Source organism: Hemitrygon akajei, chromosome 1, assembly GCF_048418815.1.
Source record: "Hemitrygon akajei chromosome 1, sHemAka1.3, whole genome shotgun sequence".
NCBI lineage: Eukaryota > Metazoa > Chordata > Chondrichthyes > Myliobatiformes > Dasyatidae > Hemitrygon > Hemitrygon akajei.
In genome coordinates this window covers 108,270,669-108,296,725 of record NC_133124.1, presented here as the reverse complement: position 1 = coordinate 108,296,725, position 26,057 = coordinate 108,270,669, and the positions used below count along the sequence as shown (strand labels likewise).

At 38.6% G+C, this 26,057-nt stretch overlaps 1 protein-coding gene across 7 annotated transcripts in view; it reads right to left on the bottom strand.

Moving 5' to 3' along the window:
• LOC140729553 (uncharacterized) overlaps positions 1 to 26,057 on the bottom strand; it is a 281,549-nt gene that overhangs the window by 177,319 nt on the left and 78,173 nt on the right. For all 7 annotated transcript variants that reach the window (XM_073049421.1, XM_073049432.1, XM_073049452.1 and 4 more), the window contains 2 exons: positions 23,784 to 24,060; positions 21,100 to 21,168 (listed from right to left, as the gene is read on the bottom strand). In XM_073049421.1, coding sequence (XP_072905522.1) covers positions 21,100 to 21,168; positions 23,784 to 24,042 — 328 coding nt within the window. In that variant the 5' untranslated portion in view covers positions 24,043 to 24,060. The remainder of the gene's footprint in view (positions 1 to 21,099; positions 21,169 to 23,783; positions 24,061 to 26,057) is intronic.

The following is a 26,057-nucleotide window of genomic DNA, read 5'->3' as shown; positions in this document are numbered from 1 at the left end:
CTCACTCAAAGAACGTACCACTAACTCTGGACCCATTCTCAGCACACTAGCTATGTAAAAATTAATAAAAACTTGCTTAGAACCTCTGCCTCTTTGAGTCTCCAGTCTCAATTATCATCCTAGTAAATACTTCCTAAACTCTTTCCAGCTTACAATCTATTTTGATTGATCTGTGATTCAGGTTAGAGGGGAGATGAAAGGCGAGAATAAAAAGCCAAATGCAAAGCAATAAGCCTTTATTTGATGGCTAGTTTTAGAATTATTCAGGCATCCGAGTAAAGTTCAGCTTGCGGACACAATCTCTTTTCTCTTCCCATTGCATCGGCTATATCAGTGGAAGTACCGAAAAATGCTATACTGTGAAAGACCATTATATGTTGTGCCTTCATACTTTTATACAACAGCACTGTTTCTCTGCAAAGTAATTCTGAACCCTTCCAAATAGTTCACAATTGTCCAAGAATAAATTGGTGTCTGGGGGTTACATCATTATGAAGATTTTCCCTTGAAAGACGATGACACATATTGAGCTCTTGAATACTGAGGAATTGCCTATTACCAGTGATATTTCTTAACGTATACAATGCTGTAAAGGGAGTTCCAAGCTAAAATTTGACTCTCCACTACCATTATTGTCAATCATTGAAAGGTCATCAAAATCTTAAGTTACTTCAGTTCATTCTTCTCTTTTAGCCTATAGGATGGCGAGATAGATAGAGAGACAAGATGAATGTGCACCGAGCTGGGGAATAAAGAACTACAGGTCATGGGTTTAAGGTGAGAGGGAAGAGATTTAATAGAAATTGAGGGGCAACATTTTCCTTAGAGGGGTACAAGAGGAAAAGGCATCTGGGAATACAGATCCATAATTGCTTGAAAGTGGCATCAAGGGTAGATAGGGTCATAAAGAGAGCTAATGGCACATTGGCCTTCATAAATCAAAGTATTAGGTATAAGAGTTGGGACGCTATGTTGAAGTTATACAAGATATTGTTGAGACCTAATTTGTAGTATTATGTGTAGCTCTGGTCACTTACATGCAGGAAAGATATCAATAAGATTGAAAAAATGGAGAGAAAATTTATGCCGCCGGATCTTGAAGACCTGAGAAATAGGGAAAGGTTTAATAGGTTAGGATTTTATTCCCTAGCATGCAGGAGAATGACATTTGATAGATAAATGCAAAATTATGAGGGGTACAGATAGGGCAAAAAAAAAACAGGCTTCTACAGGTTGGTTGAGGCTAGAACTTAGAGACCATGGGTTAAGGATGAAAGATGAAATGAGGGGGTACTTCTTCACTAAGAGGGTAGTGAAAGTGTGGAACAAGCTGCCAGCAGAAGTGGTCGATGTGGGTTTGATTTCAGCATTTAATAGAAATTCAGATAAGCACATAAATGGGTGGAGTTTGGAGGCTATGTTCCAGGTGCAGGTTGATGAGACTAGGCAGAATAATAGCTTGGCATGGAATAGATGGGCTGAAGGGTCTGTTTCTGTGCTTATAGTTCTCTATGGTGACTAGCAGCCTTTTTGTGAAGGCAAGGCACACTCAGTGTTAAAGGAGAATCAGCTGACAACTTAGAATTCAGTGGCAATAAATAAACAACAAAATCCTTCCAACTTAATGTATTCTAACTTAAAGGGAAACCTCCTTGTGATTGCCTGCTTTCCTTATTCCTATTACTGATAGAGGTTTTGAATTTGGATATGTGCTGATGGGCTAGCCTAGATGACCAACTGCAGTGCAACTTAACGATAACATACACTTAAAGCTAATGTGAACTGCAATATGGATCCAGAATAAATAAACCCTGTGAAAACATTAGGAATACATCACCTCACAAACTACCAAACAACCACCTCAATTAGCCTATAGATCCACAATGACCTTATTAGTCACATCTGAATCCACAGAAACAGTAGCAGCAAGTCCTTCTCAGTTCTGAGGAACTGCTTAATAAGATGACTTCATCCAGGCAAGTTGAAAACATTCTACCACACTTTTGATATACCTTACAGATGGTGGAACTTTGGGAAGTCTAGAGCGCAGTCACTCGTTACACACAGCAAATCTCTAACCGTACTGAGAGTTGTGAATGGGATTGAGCATTGTTTTTTTTTTGACACTGTCCGCTGTTTGAACACCACCACTTTCAGCCTTACATTGATAAAGCAGCTGCAGATGATTAGACCTGGGACAATGACTTGCAGAATTCCTAGAACTGAGAGGAATGGCTTCTAAAAGCCATAAACACAAAAGATACTGTAGATGCTAAAAATCTTGAGAAACTCATGTCAAATTCCACAGGAATTCCACGGATACTGTCGAACTTGATGAGTCACTCCAGCATTTTGTGTCTGTTTCTCTAACAACCAATATACATCTTCCTTCATGAAAGATGCGGTTCCAACCTGTGGAATGTACTTCCCTTGATCTGAATGAGTGCAATTTTACCAGGACTTTTTAATATCACACTTACCAAATTTCTGGAACTTAGCACTTTCGCCAATTCTTAGATCAAAGCAATAAGGAGGCCAGTTGAGAAATGGAGGTGAGATAGATCACCCACTTGGCACTTCTGAATATGGCCGCAGATGCTTCAAGTTTTGTTTTACATTTCATGTAATGGAGATATTCTTGAATCCACATCCTCCTATTAGAATTTAATTATCCACCACTATTCATCCCTGAATGTGTAGCCTACAGAGCCTTGACCAGGTCCTTTTTTGTGGGATTGTACTGCTCCATTTCATGCTGCTTTACTATTTAGCAAAATATGCAGTCCTGTGTAGAGGCTTTACACATTCATTTTTAAGTAAAATGAGCAATAACGCAAGGCCATTAGGGTTGAGATTGTGGCAGACTACTGCGCTGCTGCTGCTCATTCATGTCTCACAAATGCCCTGCATGTAGCTGCCAGATATTTGTTCCCAGTCTACAGCTGCAACGTCAGGAGTTATACAGCACAGAAAATGGTTTCACCAAACTCACCAAGATTCAGATTATTGTCATTTAGAAACCACAAATGCAATGCAGTTAAAAAATGAGACAACATTCCCCCAGAATGATATCACAAAAGCATATGACAAAACAGACTACACCAGAAAATCCACATAACGTTTGGCAATCCAGAGTCCGGAGAGGCTGCTGCGTATTAATATCGCGCTACCGTCTAGCACATTCCCCGGAAAGGAGCTCCAAATCCACCAGACAAAAACAAGACCAAAAACTAAAGCTACAAGACCTGCACAAAACCACATAATTGCAACATATAGTTACAACAGTGCAAACAATAGCATAATTGATTAAAAAAAAACAGACTGTGGGCACAGTAAAAATAGTCCAAGATGTTAAAGGACTAAGTTCAAAAGAAATCACCACAGTTTCCACAAGTCCCCAGGGTCCCGACAGCCTCGCCATCCCACGCCAGCAGCAGAAGGGAGTACCCCCGCTATGGACTTCCAAGGCGCCGCCCGACTCAGCCTCGCAGACGCAGCACACACCAAAAGCAACCCAAGTCCGTCGAACCTCCGAACCGACGACCATCCCCCCGGCACAGCTTCTCCGAGCACCATCCTCTGCCAAGCGTATTAAGACGGCCCCGTCAATGGCCATCGGCAACACGACCCCGAGGATTAGGGGCCTGTTCTTCCCAGCAGAGTCCCGGACCTCACAGCATCAGCAGCAATGAAGAAGGTCTTCCTGGAATTTCCTGATGTTTCTCCGTGCTTCCACGTCCGTTTTCAATCGATTATGATTGCACACGGCACCCCACTTCACAAATAACAGATAATCAGTTCCGGAGTGGCCGCTGCAAGCTGCGTCATGCCGCCATCTTGGATCAAAGATGTCTTTCAAGCTAGCCCCATTTGCCTGTATTTGACAATGTCTATCTAAATCTTTTCTATGCATAAATATTCTACACATTGCAATTTTATCTGTCTCTACCACCTTCTCAGGCAATATATTGCATATACCCACCACCCAAAGTGTGAAAAATTGCCTTTTGGGCCTCCTTTAAATCTTTCCCTCTCAGCATAAATCAATGATCTCTAGCTTCACACCCCACTACCCTGGAATAAAGATTGAAAATCTAGCTTATCTATGCCCCTCATGATTTTATTAACCTCTAAGGCCACCCATCTAGCTCCTTTGCTCCAGGGAAACAGTCTTAGCCTATCGCTCTTAGTCCTAGTCTCTCCTTTTATCTCAACCCTTCAATCCCAGCAACATCCTTGTGAATATTTTCTGCACCCTCTCTAGCTGAATCACACCTTTTCTAATGGCAGGGCAACTAGAATTGCACACAATTTGCTAGGTGCAGTCACACCAACACCTTTTACACTGTAACATGACATCCCAACACTTGTTCTCACATCACAATATATTGTTCAATACAATAAAAAGTACTCATTGCCTGGTCATTTCTACAATGTCCTCCTCAGATCATCTGCAAAACTGAGGGCTATTTAACATAATGAGTAAGGGCGGGCAATTCAGTGAAAGAGGGGAGGAGTGGCCCTGGGATCTTCAAAATTGACTCCAAGCTACACGATCTTGTGGTCAAATACGGCCATGGTAAACTGATTCCTCATCACATTTAATACCACTTTGAGTAAAGATTAATAGTTCCTTGATGTGCACATAATGGGCAACCTAACTTGGACCCACAACATATCCCCAATAGTCAAGATGACACAGCAGCATCTATACTTTCCAAAGAGACTAGGCATGCAAGACTCCCTGTCTCCATTCTAACAAGAATCAAGATGTCCTATGAAGTTTCTCATACCAGATCTTTGCAAACTCCTGAAGTAATAGAGCAGCTGGCCATGCTTTCTTCCTAATTGCACTTGCACTTTGGACCCTCTCCACCTTTGTTCCCCAAATGAGGACTGGCTCATGGACCTCTGATTTCCTCATCCTGCAATCAATAATCAGCTCCTTGGTCTTGCTGATATTGAGTAAGAGGTTGTTGCTGTGGCACCACACAGCCAGATTTTCAATCTACCTCCTACATGCTAATTCATCACCACCTTTGATTTAGCTCACACTAGTGGTGTCATCAGCAAATTTAAATATGGCAGTGGAGCTGTGCACAGTCACACAGTCATAAATGTAAAGCCAGTAGAGCAGGGAGCTAAGCACATAGCCTTGTGGTGCACTTGTGCAGACAGAAAGGTGTCTCTCTATACTCCAATGTATTAAGACGATTTTTTTTTTTTTTTTTTATACAGCATTTCCAATTCTATATCCAAATCATTTATTGACTACAAACACTTATCAGTGAAAGTATTTTACGTCTGTTTTCTAAATTTCCAGTCATCCAGTAGTCAAGTCGTGTGGCCAAGTGGTTTAAGGCATTGGTCTAGTGATCTGAAGGTCACTAGTTCAAGCCTCAGCTAAGGCAGCGTGTTGTGTCCTTGAGCAAGGCACTTAACCACACATTGCTCTGCGATGACACTGTGCCCTTCCCTTGGACAACATCAGTGGCGTGGAGAGGGGAGACTTGCAGCATGGGCAACTGCCTGTCTCCCATACAACCCTGCGCAGGTCTGCACCCTGGAAACTTTCCAAGGCGCAAATCCATGGTCTCTCGAGACTAACGGATGCCTATTAAATTATTTATTAGTCAAGTCTACTACGTGGGACCTTATCAAAAAGATATGTCCACGTACATTATACTACTTACCAACTTAGCTTAGTACTTGAAATTGAGTAATCAAGAAATTTCAAGAGTAATCAATGAAATTTAATTCTAGTTGCTCTACTTCTGGTTTCTAAATGTTTTGATTGATGATTTTTATATCTTCCCCCTGACCACCATTAAGGAATGAGTAGATCTCCCTTTCTGAATGTTATCACCCGAATTTTACTCTCAATCTGCTGGGTTATTGATGATCAGTCCGAGAGATTTTGATACTATTTGACCTCTAACACTATGTCTGATAGATGTGAAATATTGTAAAACACTTCTACCATTTCATTGTCATATTCTCAGCAATCCATACATCAGAGAGATCACATCCAACATTAATTTTTATATTTGTCTCTTTTTTATAAAAAGAACTTTTTCAGAAACTTTTCATCTTCTACTTAATCATCCTCTGCTTCATCAAGTTAACTTGGATTTGGCTAATGCTTTAGCTTCAGATTGTGAGCTTATTTTATCATTCATCCCCCATCATTAAGTCAGTGTGAATGGTTTAAAGCAGAATGAATTTTTCCAGCACTATTTTGTAAAAGACTCCAGGAGAAATATTTCACACATCTTCCAACTTTATTTTATTTTGTTCTATTTCTCATCTCCTCAATACATTTCATCCTCACCATTTTACTTTCCAGTTACATTCCTTCATAGGAGAAACTAAAATTGAACATTTTAAGATCCATTTTTATATAAATTGATTCCAAGAATTAAAGAATAATTTTCCTTTTTCTGCTACATTCCTTACAACTTTAATCAGCAGTATTCAGCCACCTTTGACTAGCTTTCATTTTCTTCCATTTAACTGGATGTTGCATCTTGATGATGCAAACAATGTTCTTACAAATGGCACCATTTTATTTTATTAAAATCTTTTAAAGAGAAGACACATTTCAGTGTACTCTGAAATGTGTCCTTAAAAAAAGAATGCAGTTGCACTGATCACTTCTCACCTTTTTAAGAATTGCTAACTTTTTACTTGATTGATGTTAGATTAAAAGATCCACAGCTGTTTATACAGTTTTGCCAGCTGTGAATTTATCCCCAGTCATGGTCTCCAAGTGACTCCCAGATAACTCAGTTTTGATTGTGAAAGATCATATGACAAACAATTCATTTTTTCTCCAGTCTCTTCAGGTCAAACAGAACTTTTCTCTTATAAATGTTAAAGAGTAATTTAAATGTTAAAGAGTAATTTTAATGTTAAAAGCAACACATTGCACTCTTTGCAATACTAAAAGTATCTTACATTTCAACCTACTTTGATCCATGAAAATAACGTATATGGAACTGCTCCCTCAAATGGAATCTCTTCATACTCAATCAAAATTATCGGTATTTAACTAATTATTTTTCTAGCTGCCTATCCAAACATCGAGTGATTTTACATCCTCATATTCTCTGATCATTCAGATCCCTTATTTACTAGATCTATTACAACAGTAACCTTACTATCTTGCTAGCGCCAAAGCTTCACTACTTTTTTTTTTTAAATCAGGTCCTTTAGTAACACTGAATTAAACATTTCTATAAAATGACAAACTTAAAATGTATTTTCCAAAAAACACATAATAGTTAATAGGTCATTCAACTCGATAACTTCTAGTTGACACACGATAGTTAGTATAAATGGATAGATGGTTAATATACAGTACATATGGCAGAAAGAATAAACAAATTTTTAGAAGTAGTGTGACCAGAGGAAAACACAAAGCAGAAAGATAGGTAGCATGTAATTTATGCAAACCATTTGAAAGGCAGCCGTTCAGATAAGGGATCCACCTTTGGATACTAGAATTCAAAATTTGTTTTGGCTTGGTTTAATGACAATGGAAGATGAGTGTATTAACAGAAAATCTGACAAAGTGCTATTCATATTGAAAGATAATCAAAATGTATTAAAATGGGATGCAGGTAGGGATGGGGTTTGAATTGACAGATGACCTTGGGCAAGATAGCAACAGAGCAAGGAAACAACTTCCTCGTATGGGACCATCAGAGCAAAAAATATTTCAGGAAAACAACTCTACAATCAATTACTAGTGAAATATATATCCATTCTCATTATCTCTTTACTTGATTTTAACAGATTCCTCAATTCCCAAGTCATCTAATTACTTCTCCTTGATATGCAATGGCATCTCCATTTCCAAGTCCCCCAGCACCATTCTGGAAGTCATTGAACTAAACTGGACCAGCCAGCAGCTATGTGAGATGTCAAAACTGAATATCTATGCTAACAGATTTACCATCTGACATTTCAAAGAACTCCATCCACTGAAGACTGATGACATACTTTCCACTTACCTGGATCTTAAAAGGTATAAATTTCCTGAAGTGAATTTGCCAGAAATTCAACAGCCCTCATCTTCTCCCATACAAAGGTTAATTAACAGTAAAAGCAGATTATTAGAATAAGTCTTTGCTGCCTTGTAGTCTTAAATTTAATAGAATGAAAGGTAATCTCACCTAAAACAACCAGCTCCTTAAGACAATACAGGATAAATGTAGAATTCATGTTTCCCCTGGATTTCTCACTGGCAACCAGAGCCAAGGGTCACAATCGTATCAGGGTAAGCCAATTAGGATCTAAAAGGTTTCAAGGGTCAGTCATCAAGTATATTCAAGACAAACTAAAAGAATTTTAGATCATTAAGTATATCAGGAGACATGGGTTAGTGCAGGAAAGTACCACTTTTAAGTAAAATAAATCACCTATGACACATTTAAGTCAAGGCTAAAATGCCTTTATTGAAATTCAGTGCTCAAGATTAAATGTAGAACATCTGACCATGTCACTGTCCTGCAGAAGATGATGGTTCCACTGTACAAAGATAACCATCCAATTGAATTTTTACTAACATATGCACTAACTTTTATTGAAATACACCAGGATGCTTCATTTTGATTCTTCACTATTAAGAAAACTACTTTTCATGGATAACCTCGCATTGAATTTAATTTGTAACAATTTGTCTCATTTGACATATATTCCTCATAAGTAACTTCTTCCTTCTATGCAGCTTGTATATAAAATTCCGTTCCTTCATGTGAAGTCTGAGCTCCAGCACTCACCTCTGGTGATTCATTCACTCAACAGCTGCCTTCTCAACTTTCATTAGCTCTTTAACCAATGTATTCCCTATATTTTTGCCATCCTTTCTTGTACCACCTCCATCTACTCATGTTCAAGTCTATGATCTTAGGGCCTTCAATTCAGTTTTCCTGTCATTCACCTTTCACTATCATATGAAGTGGAGCTATCTAGATCCATGTAGAACTTCCTTCAGAACTCCTCTCAATATCACCATTTGTGTTCAAAAGTTTTATTAAATGTTATTTTTAGAATCCAACTCTCTCAAATACATCCTCTGATGCTTAGTCACAATTCTCTCTGCTAAAACACAATAGAATACATAAATAACAATACACCTTATTGCAGCATGGCTTGAATGTCACCCTCCTATGTTGCATGTAAGTCAGCATTGGGCAATACATTATCACATGTAGCTAAACGTGAATCCAAATTTTTAAGTAGAAACAGGTAGTAATAGTCACGAGTATGTGATTTCAATTCCCATTTTCACGTGGAGATTAGTTCATTGTCATACTAATAAACAGTTAAAACACAAAACGCAGTTGTGATTTTTTTGATACTAATGGAGTCGTTACAAGTGCTCTTCTTCCTTGATTACTGAATTGTAGATATTTGTAAGTACGTTTAACTACATTATCAGTCCTTAAATAAGTGCATGTGCTAAGATAGTGACACTGCAGTCATATGTGAATATTCAGCAACCACTATTGGACAATATTAATTTAAGTTTACACTTCAATTACACAGAGACACAAGGAATGAAAGACAGATGCCAGTTGTTCAACTCTTTAGTAAATCATATTTATTAGTGTTGTTAGTACACTATGGACCAACAAAAGCACATCTTGCAAACTGCAATGAATAAATATTTGACAAGAATTAAAATTACTCACACACAAAAAGGCCTGAATGCTACATCAAGTCAGGTTCATGCCAAGATTCTCACTTTAAGTAACAGATACATTTTTAAAAAGTGCTTTAAAAATAAAAATGGCATCAGGAAATGTACATACCTCACGTTTGGCTCAGATCCTTTGCAACTAATTATGAACAAACTATTAACAAATGAATAAGGACGGTTTCTAATAACCTGCACTTCCCCGAAGTTTAAAGTCATTTCTCTACACATACTAGGCAGTTTCTTATGGGATTTCATTAGTCAGGAGTGATGGCCAGAGTGCAAGTGTGGCTATGATTTGGAGATCAAGAATGCAAGCGGTACTAGGGCCCAAGTTGTGGGCTGGGTATGGCTGGAGCCAGGATCCAAGTGCTTGTCTCAGAAGGGCAATAGATTGAGCTTTACTGTCATTTGTAATTTAATACAATCACAATCATGGTTGCATACTTATATTACATCTGAAACCCTACTACCACCAATTAAATGCTGTCATGGGATTTGGACAAAAGCTCACAGTACAGTTATATTTCTGGTCAAAGTATTCAAAATATGGAATGTGGGGAAAGAGAGCAAACATGGCAGAACATTATTTATTTCAATTAAATCTGTAACCATTAACACCAGTGCCAAGTATTGATGTTCATTCACTAACATGAAATTATTACATATAGTTTCTTGTATACATGTCACAACACATAGATAAGAGACCAATAATTTAAAAAATAACTAAACCGCTTACTTTCTTGATAGATTAACAAAGCACAAGAAAGCTCATCATTCTTCCTTCATTGTGCATCAATACACAAGGATGATTTACGGGATTACTAGTGGATTGACACAAAAGGAATGGAGTTTTGAAATGCCAGAAAATACAATACAGATAGCAAGACAACAGCTTTTATCATGTTTAAAATCACCAATAATAATTCATTCTCAAGAAAAGAAACAACTCTTCAATATTACATGAGATTCCAAACTAAATATAAGGATAAGATTTCCATTTGTAATAGCAAAGTATGATTTTGATGTAAACTTCTTGGGTTAGACTGGGGATGTCATCTTTAAGTCAGTGTTAGTTGCTATGCACACATTGAAAAAAATTATATATTATTCTATAGATTTATATGCTTGATGGGTTATTCTGTTTTTGTTTTGCTAAATACTGCATCTTCCCTTTTCCCAAGATGCCAGCAGCTCTCTGGTACTTCACACACATTGATGAAATAAAAACCTTTTTTTAAAAAAAAAAGCCATTCTATATACCCTGACACAATAGTAACACACAGTCAAGCAATGCACCACAGAACAAATTAAAAGTACACTGCACTTGCCCAGCATAAACCTGGTGCACCAAGACAATTTAGAAGAGGGCAAGACCAATTTTATATCATTGGGAATGGAATCACAATGGTTTACCGTCCAGAAAGACAACTGCACAAAAAAAATTTAAGTGCAAGTCAAAAAAAAAGGCAAATCAGCAGAACGTCCACTGGTTAATAGAATTTGTTATGCTTTCCCTTTCCAAGTCTTGGCTCATGAGATGAGATTTAAATCTGTAAATAATATAAATAAGCTGCTATAGCTACTGAACAAAATCTGGACAACTGGCTGTGAGGAAATGTAAAACTCAGGCATAAATTATAAACACTATCCCCAAAATAAAAAGTTTGGAATCCCATGTAATAACACTGTTGGAGAATAGTGAAATCCAGCAATCACGATACTGGCAGTATTTCAAATGAGTTAAACAAGATAAACTTTTGGCACTTTGACTGCTCTGATGAATCAACTAAAATGTGGTTAGAAGCTTCATTACTGTTGTTTCTCTAACTCCACTGTTCAGTCACCATTGCAGTCAGCATTGCTATGCAGTCCAGAAGATCAAAAATTTGTTTTCTATACCAATCAGAATCTTGCCCAAACATGCAACCATTCTTTATTCTAGATACAAAGATATAACCCTATTAATGAAAATCTAAGCAGACTTGGAACAGTTGGGTATAAATCCAATAACTTATCTTTGTATTAAATCAACTATTAGTTTTGCTGAACTTCACAAATTCCAGACCCATAATTCAATGCAGAGTAGATTCCAAAATACTGTAAAAACAAAGTAGAAGTGGTCAAGTAAAAAAAAGGTGCTCTTTGATCCTTTGATGCTCACCAAAAGTGGAACTGGAAATAATTGGTAAAAATCTTTTCAAGATGACCCTTTCAGAACTGCAGAGGCTTGTTGTGCAAACATTTAATCACTGGAGTTGCTCTCATTTGTTGAGAAGTGGGCTGAGTGATAAAAAGCTCCAAGTTAAGCTGCCAGATACAGATAATCAGATAAGGGTAGAGAAAAATGGGGAAAGGAGAAAGGAAACAAAAGAGCACAGGAAGTTAGTGTAAAGAGATTGACAAAAGATTTTAAATAGACAAAATTCCACAAAAACGTTAGATCACACACCAGCTGAAGCTCACAAAATACTCTCCAATCTTCTCTCATCCCTCTGAAGTCTTCAGTTCAATTATATAGTCCGCAGCTGCCATTTGGTATTTCATCTAACTGCCCTTTATCAGAAGGCAACTCAATACAGAGATCATAGTCAAGTTTAATCTAACATTTACACATTTCCAGCTAATGATAAACAAAGAAACCACCCCATTTTTTTTTCCATTTTCTGAGCTGTTAAGGCAATGGCCAAGAGTGGCTTCTGCATCATTATCTCAACATATACTGGGTACAAATCTTTGTGGTCTTAATTATGTTTCTGCATGATGCAATTCTCAACACAGTCCTGTCCAGTGTTATACATTTGAATAAGCCCAGCTATCAAAATAAAGATTAAAATATTTATTTTTGGTGCTAGTACATTACACCAACACAGAAAATCAACTCAAATTTCACCAATGTACATATTGTCTTCCTTGATCCCAAGAAACAAAAATGCTGCCTTTTAAAACATGCCATTCCACTCCTCTTAATTTGGCCAGGTGCCCACATAACCATGTAGAAGCTTTGTTTAACACAAGTTATTACACACAAGTGTAAAGACTGGCTATGACTCATCATTCACTGCTGGTTTAAAGAGTGACATAATATTAAACTGTTTCCACAAACCATCCAAGTTAGTGCCAAATACATTTAATTCATGGCAAGTAAGAACTTTCTGATGCAAAACTTAATTACTTTTTGCTAGTTTGACCTTGTGTCAAATTGCCCTATATTTCCTACCATCCTCTAGGTTAAACACAGAGCTCAACTGCAACAAGCCTCCTACCAACTTTAAATCACTTAACTTGAAATAACAAGGATAGAGCACATGAATATTCATTCACAAAACCACAGAAATTCTTCCCCAAATCTGAGCCAATCCTTCAGTTGTAAAATTGAAGGTTTAAAACAAAAATGAGCAATTACATATAGATTTTGTTAGATGTTATAAAACATAATATCATGCCACATAAAATATCAGAATAGATGACTAAAGCTTAGTCAAAGTAGTTTCTAAAGAAGATTTTAAACATGGAAAAGAGAGGTAGAAAGGCTTCGGAAGTGCCAACTAAATCAAGGCCAATGAAGGACATCAAATAAACTTTGAATGAGTAAGAGATCAGAAGTTTTGGTATCTCAGAGTTACAAGTCCAGTAAAATACCAAAACCAGGAAGAATAAAATAAGGAAGGATTTGAGCTCGGTTAAAATATGTGCTAGTTGTTGTTTCGTCATATGGTGGTTTATTACGGTAACTTAGAAAAGTTGCAAAGGTGGAACACATGAATTCAGGTTCAAAAAAATAAGGGAAATGTAACCCAGTTAAATTGCCAAATTAATGAATTAGAAAAATAGTATCATAAAATTTACTTAAATGTAGATAATTTTAACTTAATTTAGTAATCTAGAATTAAAAACTAGCATCAGCAGTAGTGATTATGAATCAGATGGATTATGTTAAAAATCAATGCAGTTCACTGATAATTCTACAGAAGGAAATCTCATTCTTATTCAACCCACCTAATATGTAGCATCACAAATTGTAGGACAGTAAAACTCCATAATTCAGCACCCTTAGGATATGTGATCGTGGACTAGCATATTTTCCAGTGAACTGAATAGTACTCCTTTTTAAAAAGATGTACCACAGTATAATATATTTTGCAGTGAACCAGATTAGTTTCAAAAGAGCATGGGGAAAAGCTGCATTAAGTTCAAACCATCAGAATTTACAGACTGCAGAAGCTGGAATCTGTGGCAATGCAACAAGCATGGAGAAACTCAATGGATCTGGGAAATGGGCATGTTTTGGGTCAAGACACTTCAGCTGGAATGGAAAGAAAGGGGATGTGGCCATTAGAAAAAAGTGGAAGGAAGGAATGGTGTGGACCTAGAGCTAGCAATTGATAGGGGCATCCAGGTGGGGTGGGGGCAGAGGGCAAAAATGAAATAATGGTAAAAATAACGTCAGAAGCCGAGAGGTAGAAGAGATGAAGGGCTGATAATGATGTAATATAACTAAAGAAAGTGGAGCTTCAAATAAAAGGGAGAGAGATGGGGAGGAGTATGTGGGTAATGGGCGAAAGGACAGGGAGAGGATGAGTGAGGGGAAATAGGGGTGATGGATTAAGACAGTTTTAACGTATTAAAATCAGTTCTTAATCGCCCTCTGTAAACAACCATAAGATATAGGAGCAGAATTAGGCCATTTGGCCCATCAAGTCTGCTCCACCATTTCATCACCGCTGATACAATTTCCCTTTCAACCCCAATCCCCTACCTTCCCCCCACTACCCAAATCCCTTCATGCCCTGACCTCTTCCTTAAATACAAAGACATGGCCTCCACAGCTGCCTGTAGCAAAGAATTCCACTGATTCACTGCTCTCTGGCTAAAGAAATTCCTCCTTACCTCTATTCTAAAAGAACATCCTTCCACTCAGAGGTTGTGTCTCTGGTCTCAGACTCTCCCACCATAAAAAACATCCTCTCCATATCCACTCTATCAAGGCCTTTCACCATTCAATAGATTTCAATTAGGTCAACCCCTCATTCTTCTGAATTCTAACGAATACTGCCCCAAAACACTCTTCACATGACAAGCCAATCAATCCTGGAAATATGGTTCAACTTATTCAGCTGCAACTAACCACAACAAAATATTAGAGGAAACAAAAACAGGAGACTACCTGGCAGCAGATAGGTCTTAGCTGGCAATCCAGAAACACCTTCTCAAATATCTAGGAAATTGTACTTAAATTAGGACTGTCTCAGACTAACTATGATTCTATGACTTTTATGTCTCATGTTCAGTCTACATCCTAGATTTCTTCATTACAATGGTTGGTAATGTTTAGATCTTACCAGGAGAATTCGTCACATTTAAAAAAGGTGGCAACTACTTGTCTCAAGACATCTGTACAAATATAGGAAATAAACTTCTTGCTGAGTGCTATTTAATGCAAGTCCATGGAAACAGATTCCAACTTTTCAGAATCATTTGAAGCAATCCAAGGTAAAAGGGCACAGAATGTACTTGAAATGGGGGACATCATTCTCCAGCAGCAAGAGGATGAGTAATGAAACAATTGATCAGGAGCTAAAGGGCACAATTGTTTGCTGGATGAATCACAACTATGTTAAAATGGGACAAATTCAGAAAAGATCAGGCAGCTCAAAACTACACATCCATAACATATTGAAAGTCAGCAGAATTACCTCAGCATGTTTGCTTCATGGTCTGATTTTACTTTCATCATACCATAAGGCAGGGAACCAAACTTAATTCAATGAAAAACATTGCAGAGAATTCCAAGATCAGCATTAGGTATACTCAGAAATGAGATATCGATGCAGTGCAGGTAAAACAGTACATGCCAGATAAATAATGGAAACAAAAAAAGTCTATCAGAATTCAGAAATCCCACACTAGTTTTGAATAGTACTGGCCAGCCAATGAGTGACAGAAGACAGAGGCTTAATATTCCCATGCTCAATGGCACCATGTATCACTATAAACATTAGTAGTCAGACAATGATCCCATCTTGGTTTCCTCCCATCATTCTCTTAAGCATTGCAGTGAAATTAAATTCACCTAGGCATCAAGAAACAGTTAACTGCATTGGATGCACCAAAAGGCACTAAAAATTTCTAACTATAGCACTGCAAGTATATTATTCTTTTTTTTAAGCATGTCACACCAAACAGTCAGCCATTCTTGTCTGGCGCATAGTGTCAGGATTGGTCTCCTTTCGGAATAACCGGGTCAAAAATGACTTGACTGTTTTTTTTTTTACGAGGCCAAGTGGCTAGCTCGACGCACAACCCAGCATGAATGGGAAGTGCACTCGGGGGTGTCCCAACTTGGATTCAAACTGGGGAGCCTTCGCTCCCGAGTTCGACGCTGGTGCTATTGCGCCACCAGCCGGCCAATACATTCTCTAAAATTAGCTGATTCTTTAACCAAATTGTTCCAGTAAAGTTGGCGAACCAGCATCTTATCTAACCATATAGAAAAGTGTGAGGTAGATTGCGTCAGCAAAACAAAAAGCAGCGAATCTAATCTGATCAATTGCTGCCCCATCTAGAATTCTAGAGGCATGGCAAATGTGACACAAAAGGAATCACTAAATGACAACAAGTATAGTGAAATTGATGTCAGAAGGAATTTGAAAAAACACTACAGTGGTTGAAACTGACTGTGGTTGCTAGCACAACTATATCGTTTGACTATGGCTAAGCATCTAGCCTGTTCTTCACAATTTACTTTCTATAAATTTGTCACCCAAAAGGTGCCCAAGTAATATCTTACAGTGCCTTGTAAAAGTACTCAACGCCCAACCCTTTGTTCACATAAATGAGTACAACAACCTGGGATATTCATCAATTTAACTGAGAAATTTTAAATCATATGCTTCTTTTTTTCACTGTAGAGCCCAAAAAACAGGAAAAACTAAAATTTCAAAAACTGAAATGTCAGCAGTTCAAAAGTATTCATCCCCCTTGGCTCAGCACTTAGTTGAACCACCTCTCTTACAGCTAATACTGCAGGTCGTCTTTTTGGACAAATCTCTATTAGCTTTGCAAGATTTACCAATTCCTCCTTTCAAAATCGCTCAAGCTGTGCCAGGTTAATTGGGGAGCAGCAGTGGACAGCAATTTTGAGGTCGATGAGATGTTCCATCTAATTAAGGTTAGGACTCTGACTGGGCCTTTCAAGGATAATTTTCTTTATTTGAAACCAGTCCATGTTTGATCTGGCAGTGTGTTTTAGGCCACTGTCCTGTTGAAAGACAAGCTTCCTTCCCATTTTAAGCTTTCTGGCAGAGGCTAGCAGGTTTTTATCCATGATCTCTGTATTTAGCAGCATTCATCTTCCCATCAATCCTGACCAGATTTCCAGTCCCTGCTGCTACCTCCAACTATTTTACAGCAGGGATGTTGTTTAGATTTACACATTAACACTTAGTATTGAGGTCAAAAAGTTCCACTTCAGTCTTATCTGACAACATGACTTTCTTCCATATCTTTACAGTAACTTCTAAGTGACGCTTTGCAAAGTCTTTATGGGCAAGGATATAACCTTTTTTTAAAAAAAAAGCCAGGGCTTTCTCTTTGCTACTCATCCATAAATACACTTTTTGTACATGGCCATAAAGATTGTGGAGCCATGAACATCATCTCCAGATGCAGCCACCGACTTCTGCAGCTCAGAGTGACTGTTAGCATCACAGTAACCTCTCTTTTAAATGCCATTCTTCTCCAGCAACTATTTTTGGAGGGGTGGCCTGACCTAGGCAGTGCGGCTGTGGTTTCATATTTTTTCCCCCATAATAGACTATACTGAGCTTCGAGGTACGTTCAGTGCCTTTGAGGTGTACCCTTCATCAATTTGCGCTTCTCTATTATTTCCTTGCCTTGTCATGAATGCTCTTTTCACTTCATTTTGGTTTGGTCTGTTGAATAGCGCAGAATTACCGTAGATTCCGGATTATAAGCCGCTACTTTTTTCCCACATTTTGAACAGCTTTGAACTCTGCGGCCTATAATCCAGAGCGGCTAATACATGTTTTTTTTTCATGCCGCCTCGTAAACATTTTGCCTCGTAACAGTAGACCAATAAAATTGATGAGTAGTTCACAGAGGTCCAATGAAATTGTACGATAAATCAAGCGCACTTTCACAATTAAATTATTGTAAATCAGTCATTTGTACTCACCCTCATCAACATGGAAAATACTCGAAGAAAAGCAAGACCCGAGCGCGTCAGACCCGATTAGACCCGATCGCATTGCGCAAGCGCGTCAGACCCGATTAGACCCGATCGCAATGGGCAAGCGCGTCAGACCCGATTAGACCCGATCGCATTGCGCAAGCGCGTCAGACCCGATTAGACCCGATCGCAATGCGCAAGCGCGTCAGACCCGATTAGACCCGATCGCATTGCGCAAGCGCGTCAGACCCGATTAGACCCGATCGCAATGCGCAAGCGCGTCAGACCCGATTAGACCCGATCGCATTGCGCAAGCGCGTCAGACCCGATTAGACCCGATCGCATTGCGCAAGCGCGTCAGACCCGATTAGACCCGATCGCATTGCGCAAGCGCGTCAGACCCGATTAGACCCGAGCGAAAACGCTGCTTTTAAGTTAAAGTCGATCAATAACTTTTCCTGGTAGGCTGCAGTATATATATTTTTACCAGTCGCTAGGAGATATTGGAATGTTGTTCGTGCTGTTCAGTAAAAAAGTATATGCAACATAATTTGCGTTACCGATACGTATGTATATTTAAAAGTAGCGGTGCGGCCTAAAATCCGGTGCGGCCTTTACAATTAAAAAATTGATTTTATTTCTAAAATTAGAGCCTGCGGCTTTTAATCAGGTGCGCTCTGTAGTCCGGAATCTACGGTAGATTTATTATCACCAGTATGTGCCGTGTGATTTGTTAACTAAGCAGCAGTTCAGTACATGATAACATAGAAATAAACAAATTTTTATATGTAAATTTATTTTTTATTTCTATAATATCATGTGTTGCATTGAACAGCTAAGTTAGCAAATTTCATTACACATGTTGGTGATAATAATAACCTTTCCCTCAATGTCACAAAAACAAAGGAGCTGGTTGTGGATTACAGGAGGAATGGAGACGGGCTAACCCCTATTGACGTCAATGGACCTGGGGTTGAGAGGGTAAACAGCTTTAAGTTCCTTGGCATCCACATCACCGAGGACCTCACGTGGTCTGTACACACCAGCTGTGTAGTGAAAAAGGCACAACAGTGCCTCTTTCACCTCACACAGTTGAGGAAGCTTGGAATGGGCCCCTAAATCCTAATAACATTCTACAGAAGCACAATTGAGAGCATCCTGATTGAATGCATCACTGCCTGGTATGGGAACTGTACCTCCCTTAATCGCAGGACTCTGCAGAGAGTGGTGTGGACAATCCAGCGCATCTCTAGATGTGAACTTCCCATGATTCAGGACATTTACAAGGACAGGTGTGTAGGATCATGGAGGACCCAAACCATCCCAACCACAATCTATTCCAGCTGCTACCGTCCGGGAAGCTGTACTGCAGCATACGAAAGCCAGGACAACAGGCTGCAGGACAGCTTCTTTCACTAGGCCATCAGACTGATGAACACACTCTAATGAGTGTAGTCTATAGTACATTGATTGCTCTATTTATAATAATTATAAATTACTATGATTGAATATTTAGATGGAGACATAACAAAGATCTTTATACTCATGTATGTGAAAGATGTACAAAATAAAGTCAATTCAACATTTAAAAATTCAACATTAATAAATCTGATTCTGCGATATTCAACAAACCAAAATGAAGACAAAAGAGCATTCATGACGAGGCAGGGAAATAATAATAGAGAAGCACAAATCAGGGAACAGGTCCATCTTAAGTTCATCTTAAGGGCACTGAACGTACCTCAAAGAAATAATATATACTAAAAAAAAGTGATATCATGTTCATGGGTTCAATATACGTTTAGGAATCATATAGCAAAGGGGTAAAAGTTGTTCATGAATTGTTGCATTTGTACCACTTTCCCGATGGTAACAATGAGAAGAAGGTATGCTCTGGGTGATGGGGGTCCTGAATATGGATGTCACCTTTCTGAGGCACCACTCCTTGAAGATGTCTTGAGTACTACAGAGGCTAGTACCCAAGATGGAGCTGACTAATTTAAAGACTTTCTGTAGCTTCTTTTGGTCCTGTGCAGTTTCATCACCGCCCCCCCCCCCCCCACCCCCAGTACCAGACGGTGATGCAGCCTGTCAGAATGCTCTCCAGGGTGCATCTATAGAAGCTTGAGTGTTTTAGTTGAAACACCAAATCTCTTCAAACCTCTTCTACCATATTACTGGGACTTAGACAGAGGGAAAATCTTTTCCCCCTTATGAACCTTATGAATTCATTGAAAAACAAGTGATACCCCAATTTTCTACATCAACAAACTGGGTGAGTGGGTAAGATAATATTGTATATTGCACCCGAAAGTTAGCGCAGCTATCATGAAGAGGATGAATACTTTTTCACCTTCACAACTTTGTTTTTTTCATTTTTACTAAATTTTTGGTAGGATTTGGAATTTTTCTTTTGATTTGACATGATGCAAAATGTTTTGTATGTTAGCTCAAAAAAATCCTACTTCAATACATTTTAAATGTAGAAAATAAGACAGTAAAATGTGAAACTAGCTTTTTCAAGGCACTGTATTCCATTTTTCATCCATAACCACTGTAATTCCTGTTAAATAGCACCTTTTTAAAAAAATAGAAAAATCTCTAATATAATTAAAGCACTATACAGAAAAATATTGTTGTGGAGTTTAAATTAGTGCATTGCTCAGCTTTGAAAATGTTTAAAATCTGTAACACTGCTCTTTCAAAAACACCAAATAAAAATCACTGAATACATGTCAATGACTCAACTGATTAAAGAAGAGTTCTCATTAGTCAGAAGAGCAAACTAACTCGTTTTGTAAGAACTCACTGGTGCAGCTGTAGGAGCACAGCCAGCAGCTTCAGAAGATCCTGGGTTTAAAGGGGAAAAATATGTTAAGTGCTTTTGGATTTACAAATTTTCAGTATCCTTCAATGAAATTGAACCATGCATTCGCAGGCCAAGACTGGCAAACATCCAACTCAAGGCCCAGAGGGCAAAATAATTTGATCATTCATTGTTTCCACCTTCATACTGATCAACTAGAAGAGGTTAAAGACATGTTTTGAATCTTACTCTAATAAGAATCAGAAGAAAACTGATAAGAGTACAATTTTCTTTTTCACAAAATCTCTTTCCTAAGGGAAAGACAACAGGTCCAAAATTGTTAGAGATGATTGCCCACATGGATTCCTGTGAATATGGAAGCTTCCAGTTCAAACATACCTGTGCTATCTGTTTCACCATGTTCCCCATTGGGCAGTTCACCTGGTCCTTGCTCACTTGCTGAAGAACCTGTAAAATTTCACATACAATCATCAGTTACTGCAAAACATGAATAGCACGACACAGAGCATGCTCAATATAGTCCTCAAAATAGTGAAGGCTCTGCCAGGTATTAAATACCATAAAACATACGAGCAGAATTAGGCCATTCAGCCCATCGAGTCTGCTCCACCATTCCAACATGGCTGATCCTGGATCCCACTCAACCCCATACACCTGCCTTCTCACCATATCCTTTGATGCCCTAACTGATAGGAAACTATCAACTTCTACCTTAAATATACCTATGGACTTAGCCTCCACTGCAATCTGTGGCAGAGAATTCCACAGATAATAGGAGGGTCCACATAGTTTTTGAACCTAGACTGTGATTGTTTAAATGATGTACTCAGTATTGACAAGTGGTACAATTGTTTGTGTATTATTAGTTTAGGCAGATTGTATTTGTTTATTATTGTGACTTAGATGAAGATCAGACCACATTTTATCAACAATTAATGCTGAAAACTGGATAAATGCAAAGGGTTCACAAACTTTTCCTTGCACATGTACATTCTTTCCATAACTGCGCAAGTTTCTTCCAGGTGCTCCAACTCCTTCCTACGTTCCAAAGACTTACAGGTTCATAGATTAATTGGTCACATGGACTAAACTGGAAGGGCCTGTTACCATGCTATATCTCTAAATAAATAATCCTCCACTAGAAGTGACATCATCAAATCTTGAGGGCCACAGCTCCTTCTCCAAAACCTATTCTCCTCGTCTCTCCACTAATACTATTCATACCTCACCTCTCCAAATGGGTTGCTTGGTTCAGTCTGGTCATGACTTTCTGAATACACTTGAAGTGCAAGAGATCACTTTATCAAGCAAAATTGGGCATTAGCTGAGTGCTCAGTAAGCAAGTTAAACCCAAGCAGCAAAGTCAATTTAGTCTGGCTGAAATCCCAAAGCTAAGAATACATATACAACAGTACTAAGATAATTTCAATTGCAGCACTATAATGGCTTCTGTGCAGTTGAGCTAAGGAGTGACAAAACAATTGTAAGGTTTAGATTCATCATATCTGGTGACCTGCTAATAAAGCGATGGATTTGGCTTAGATTATCTCAGCCAAGACAAAGCAATGGCAAATGTGCATTAAAAGTATTTTCTGGTCAATGATGGTAAGACAGCTGCAAAATGTCCAATGGCTCTGCAATTAAACCATGAAAAACTTTGGAAAAGTTGCTACATGAATGCAATCATCCTTGTGCACTAACACTGCTGTAACAGGTATTACATGCTGATGACAAATTCTATTATTATTACTCTACACAAATCTCTGCTCTCAAGCTCACTCATGATCAGAGATGCCAGCGAGGAGCTATTCTCATGAAAACCAATGAAAGCATCATTAACTAGGAAAAGCCAGTCTTCATTTGCTCTCATTTGTGCCAAATGACCTACAGCCAGTGAGTCACTTCAAAGGGAAGCTCTCAAAGCTAAAAAGAGAGAATGAAGCAAATAACAGAACCACTACCAACAGGCAGCTGACCTGCAAAGAAATGTCTACACTTTCTTTGGCCAAGTCTGTGGTTCCAAGATTTGAGTCATCTCAGTACTTACAATGAGGTTGGTACAAATCACTTTCAAACCAATTGAATACTTATGAAGACAACAGCACATAGAATCATTAATATTCTCTCAAACTACTGCTGAAGCTGTACAGTTGACATTTGACGAATAGGGTTTTTATTAAATAATGATATCGTGGGATGTGAAACAAAGAGCATGATTCAACTGAATGTCAAAGGGCTAAACTGGATGGAAAAAAAACTGATGGAAATCCAAAACAAAGGTAATATTAGAAGCACTTAGCAGGTCAAGCAGCATCAGTGGAAAGAGAAACTGCCAACATTTTGAGATCAGGGGCTCTTCATCAGAACTGTGAAAGTGAGCATTGTTTTCTTATTTTCATACTTGGAATTTAAATCTATATTCAGAACCTTGTACAGTTAAATGAACTGTAAATGACTGGCAAGAGTAACAGATATACACTGAACAGCCATTTTTCATTTCCATCTATGCCTTCAGATAATCATTCAAGATTCAAATTTGTTTACTGTCATTCTTCAGAACACGTGTAAAGGAAAATGAAATGATTGTTACTCTGGATCTGATGCAGCATAACAAAATAAGCATAAAGAGCACAATAAAAATAAAAACAACATTTACAAAAAAATATAAAAGCTATCCTATAAAACAATGTACAAGTTTGAATATATCCATATATACAAAGATTAGCTTATATACATTGACTGTATGTACATAAAATGATGCTAGATGCAGGAGTATCTGCACAGGAAATGATAAAGTGACAGTGACTCTTGGTAAGAGGAAATCTTCTAGATAGCAGCAGGGCATATGGAAATAGGACAGTGACTGTGTCAGTGTAGGTACAAGGTGTGGAGCGCAAGCAAAATCATGCAACTGTAAATTGTAAATAGTAAAAAGTAGAACAAGAATGCCTGCTGCACATAGATGTTCATAAGCAATCAAATTACAAGATTCAATAAACAAGTGCTCCAGTTAGGCTTCAATACATAGCCAAACCCAATGCTTGTATCATCCACACACTCACGTTCTGCTAATTGTCCGCCAGCATCTCGTTCAGGTACAGTGTCATCACACAGATTTCCCACTGCTTTCCCTTCAGCCTCTGAAGGTGACAATTTTGTCTCATCATCCAGCAATGGAACATAACTTTCTTTAGTCACGCTTTCTCCAACAACATCATCATATTTCTCGGCCTCCAGAGAAGAAATGAAATCTCTTTTAACTTCCAATTCAACACTGGGTGTACTTTCATGTAGTGCATCAACCAGATCAAGGTCAGCCATCTTAAGTACAACTGTGTCCTGAAAGAAGACAAAAAGAAAGCTTAATATTTTATCAAATGATACATTATGGAAATTACTTTATCAAAAGAAATTATCACTATTTAAATGTTTGACAAAGTATCTACTTAGCAAGCATGCAAGGGTTGCAACAATATATGTGGTTTTACAAATCCAACAGTGGTACTCCCATCCATACACAAATAATGGATATTGACAGTGCTGCATCAACCAATCAGTTAGCATTGAGCCAGGGTATTTGACTTGCAATGAAATAGGTTTGTTATACTGTAGACAAAATCAATTTACTGAAGAAAACAATTTTTTTTTTAAAGTGGACAGTTACATACAGATAGTCCCCGAGTTACGAACGTCCGACTTACAGACAACTCTTACTTAAGAACCGAGTAAGGAGAACGCAGTCCGCCATTTTAATTCATTGCTGTTGACACTGTGTTGAATGTTTAACATTGTATTTGGCTTAAAATTTTTCTTAGTAAGATTCACCCTGACCCCGCCCCACCCTTCCGGTTGGCTGGTGGCACAGTGAGATCAGCGCCGGGCTCGAGAACGGCGGTTTCCGAGTTTGATCCACTGACAGACCGCTCCCGTGCCGGATTGATGTCAATCCAGTGACTCTCGTACCATCTGTGCCGGGTTGATGTCGAGCTTGCAACTCGACCTTGTAAAAAAAAACACACACACTGCCACCTCCAGTTTAAATTCCCACGCAGAATACTATGGAGGATCAAATACCCAAACCCAGCACAGCCCCCACTTGTCCCATTTAGCCTGTCTCAGTGCGGTGGTCCTTAGGACCCAGCGGACCTCAGGAGCCGGCAGAGCTCAGGACCGCCACCAGCAGTGTTTCTATTCCATTGACGGGAAGTGATCACGATTGAAAATAAAGTGGAAATAATAAAGCGTTTGGAAAGAGGTGAAACGCCATCGGTCATTGGAAAAGCGTTAGGCTACAGTCGGTCAACGATCGGAACAATTTTAAAGGATAACGGATAAAGTGAGAATAACGGAGCATGTGAAAGGCCCTGTCCCAATGAAAGCTACAATTATTACTAAGCAACACAGTGGTTTAATTATTGGAATACATACGTTTCTTAAGTGTTTTATATGCATAGAAAGGTAAAATATATCCTATATACTAAGACAAACGTTTGACTAACGCTAAATAATACCGGATGTTCTTGTTCCGACTTACGTACAAACCCAACTTAAAGACGGACTCAGGAACAGAACTCGTACATAACCCGGGGACTGCCTGTACACAAAACCTTGACTGACAAGACAATTAATCAATCAGATCCACTCTGGCTGGACACTGCTCTCACCATATGCAGCTTTTGGTCAAGTATTTCGTTCTACATTTATAAGTTTCTTTCTGGACTTTCCTCAACAAGTTACAAAGTAGAGATAATACTGAACAAGCTGCTCTCATTTCTGATTGCACTTCTCTCTAACATTCTCTCAAATTAGAGGGGGAAAAAAGTGGAAAACTTAATTTCATTTGAATTGTAAGCAACACACGCAAAATTCTAGAGGAACTCAGCAGGCCAGGTAGCATCTATGGAAAAGAGTACAGTTAGTATTTCGGCTGAGACCCTTCGGCAGGACTAGAGAAAAAAAAGAGTAAAGTTAAAAGTTGAGGGGAGGGGAGGGAAAAACACAAGGTGATAGGTAAAACCGGGAGGGGGAGGGATGAAGTAAAGAGCTGGGAAGTTGAATGGTGAAAGAGATATGGGGCTGGAGAATGGGGAATCTGAAAGGAGAGGATAGAAGTTCATGGAAGAAAGAAAAGGGGGGGGGGAAGGAGAAGCACCAGAGGGAGGTGATAGGCAGGCAAGGAGATAAAGTGAGAAAGGAAAAAAGGGACAGGAAATGGTTGGGGGGGGGCGGAGGAAGAAGAGAAGAGGGCATTACCGTAAGTTCGAGAAATCAATGTTCATGCCATCAGGTTGGAGGCTAATCAAACGGAATACAAGGTGTTGTTCTTCCACCCTCAG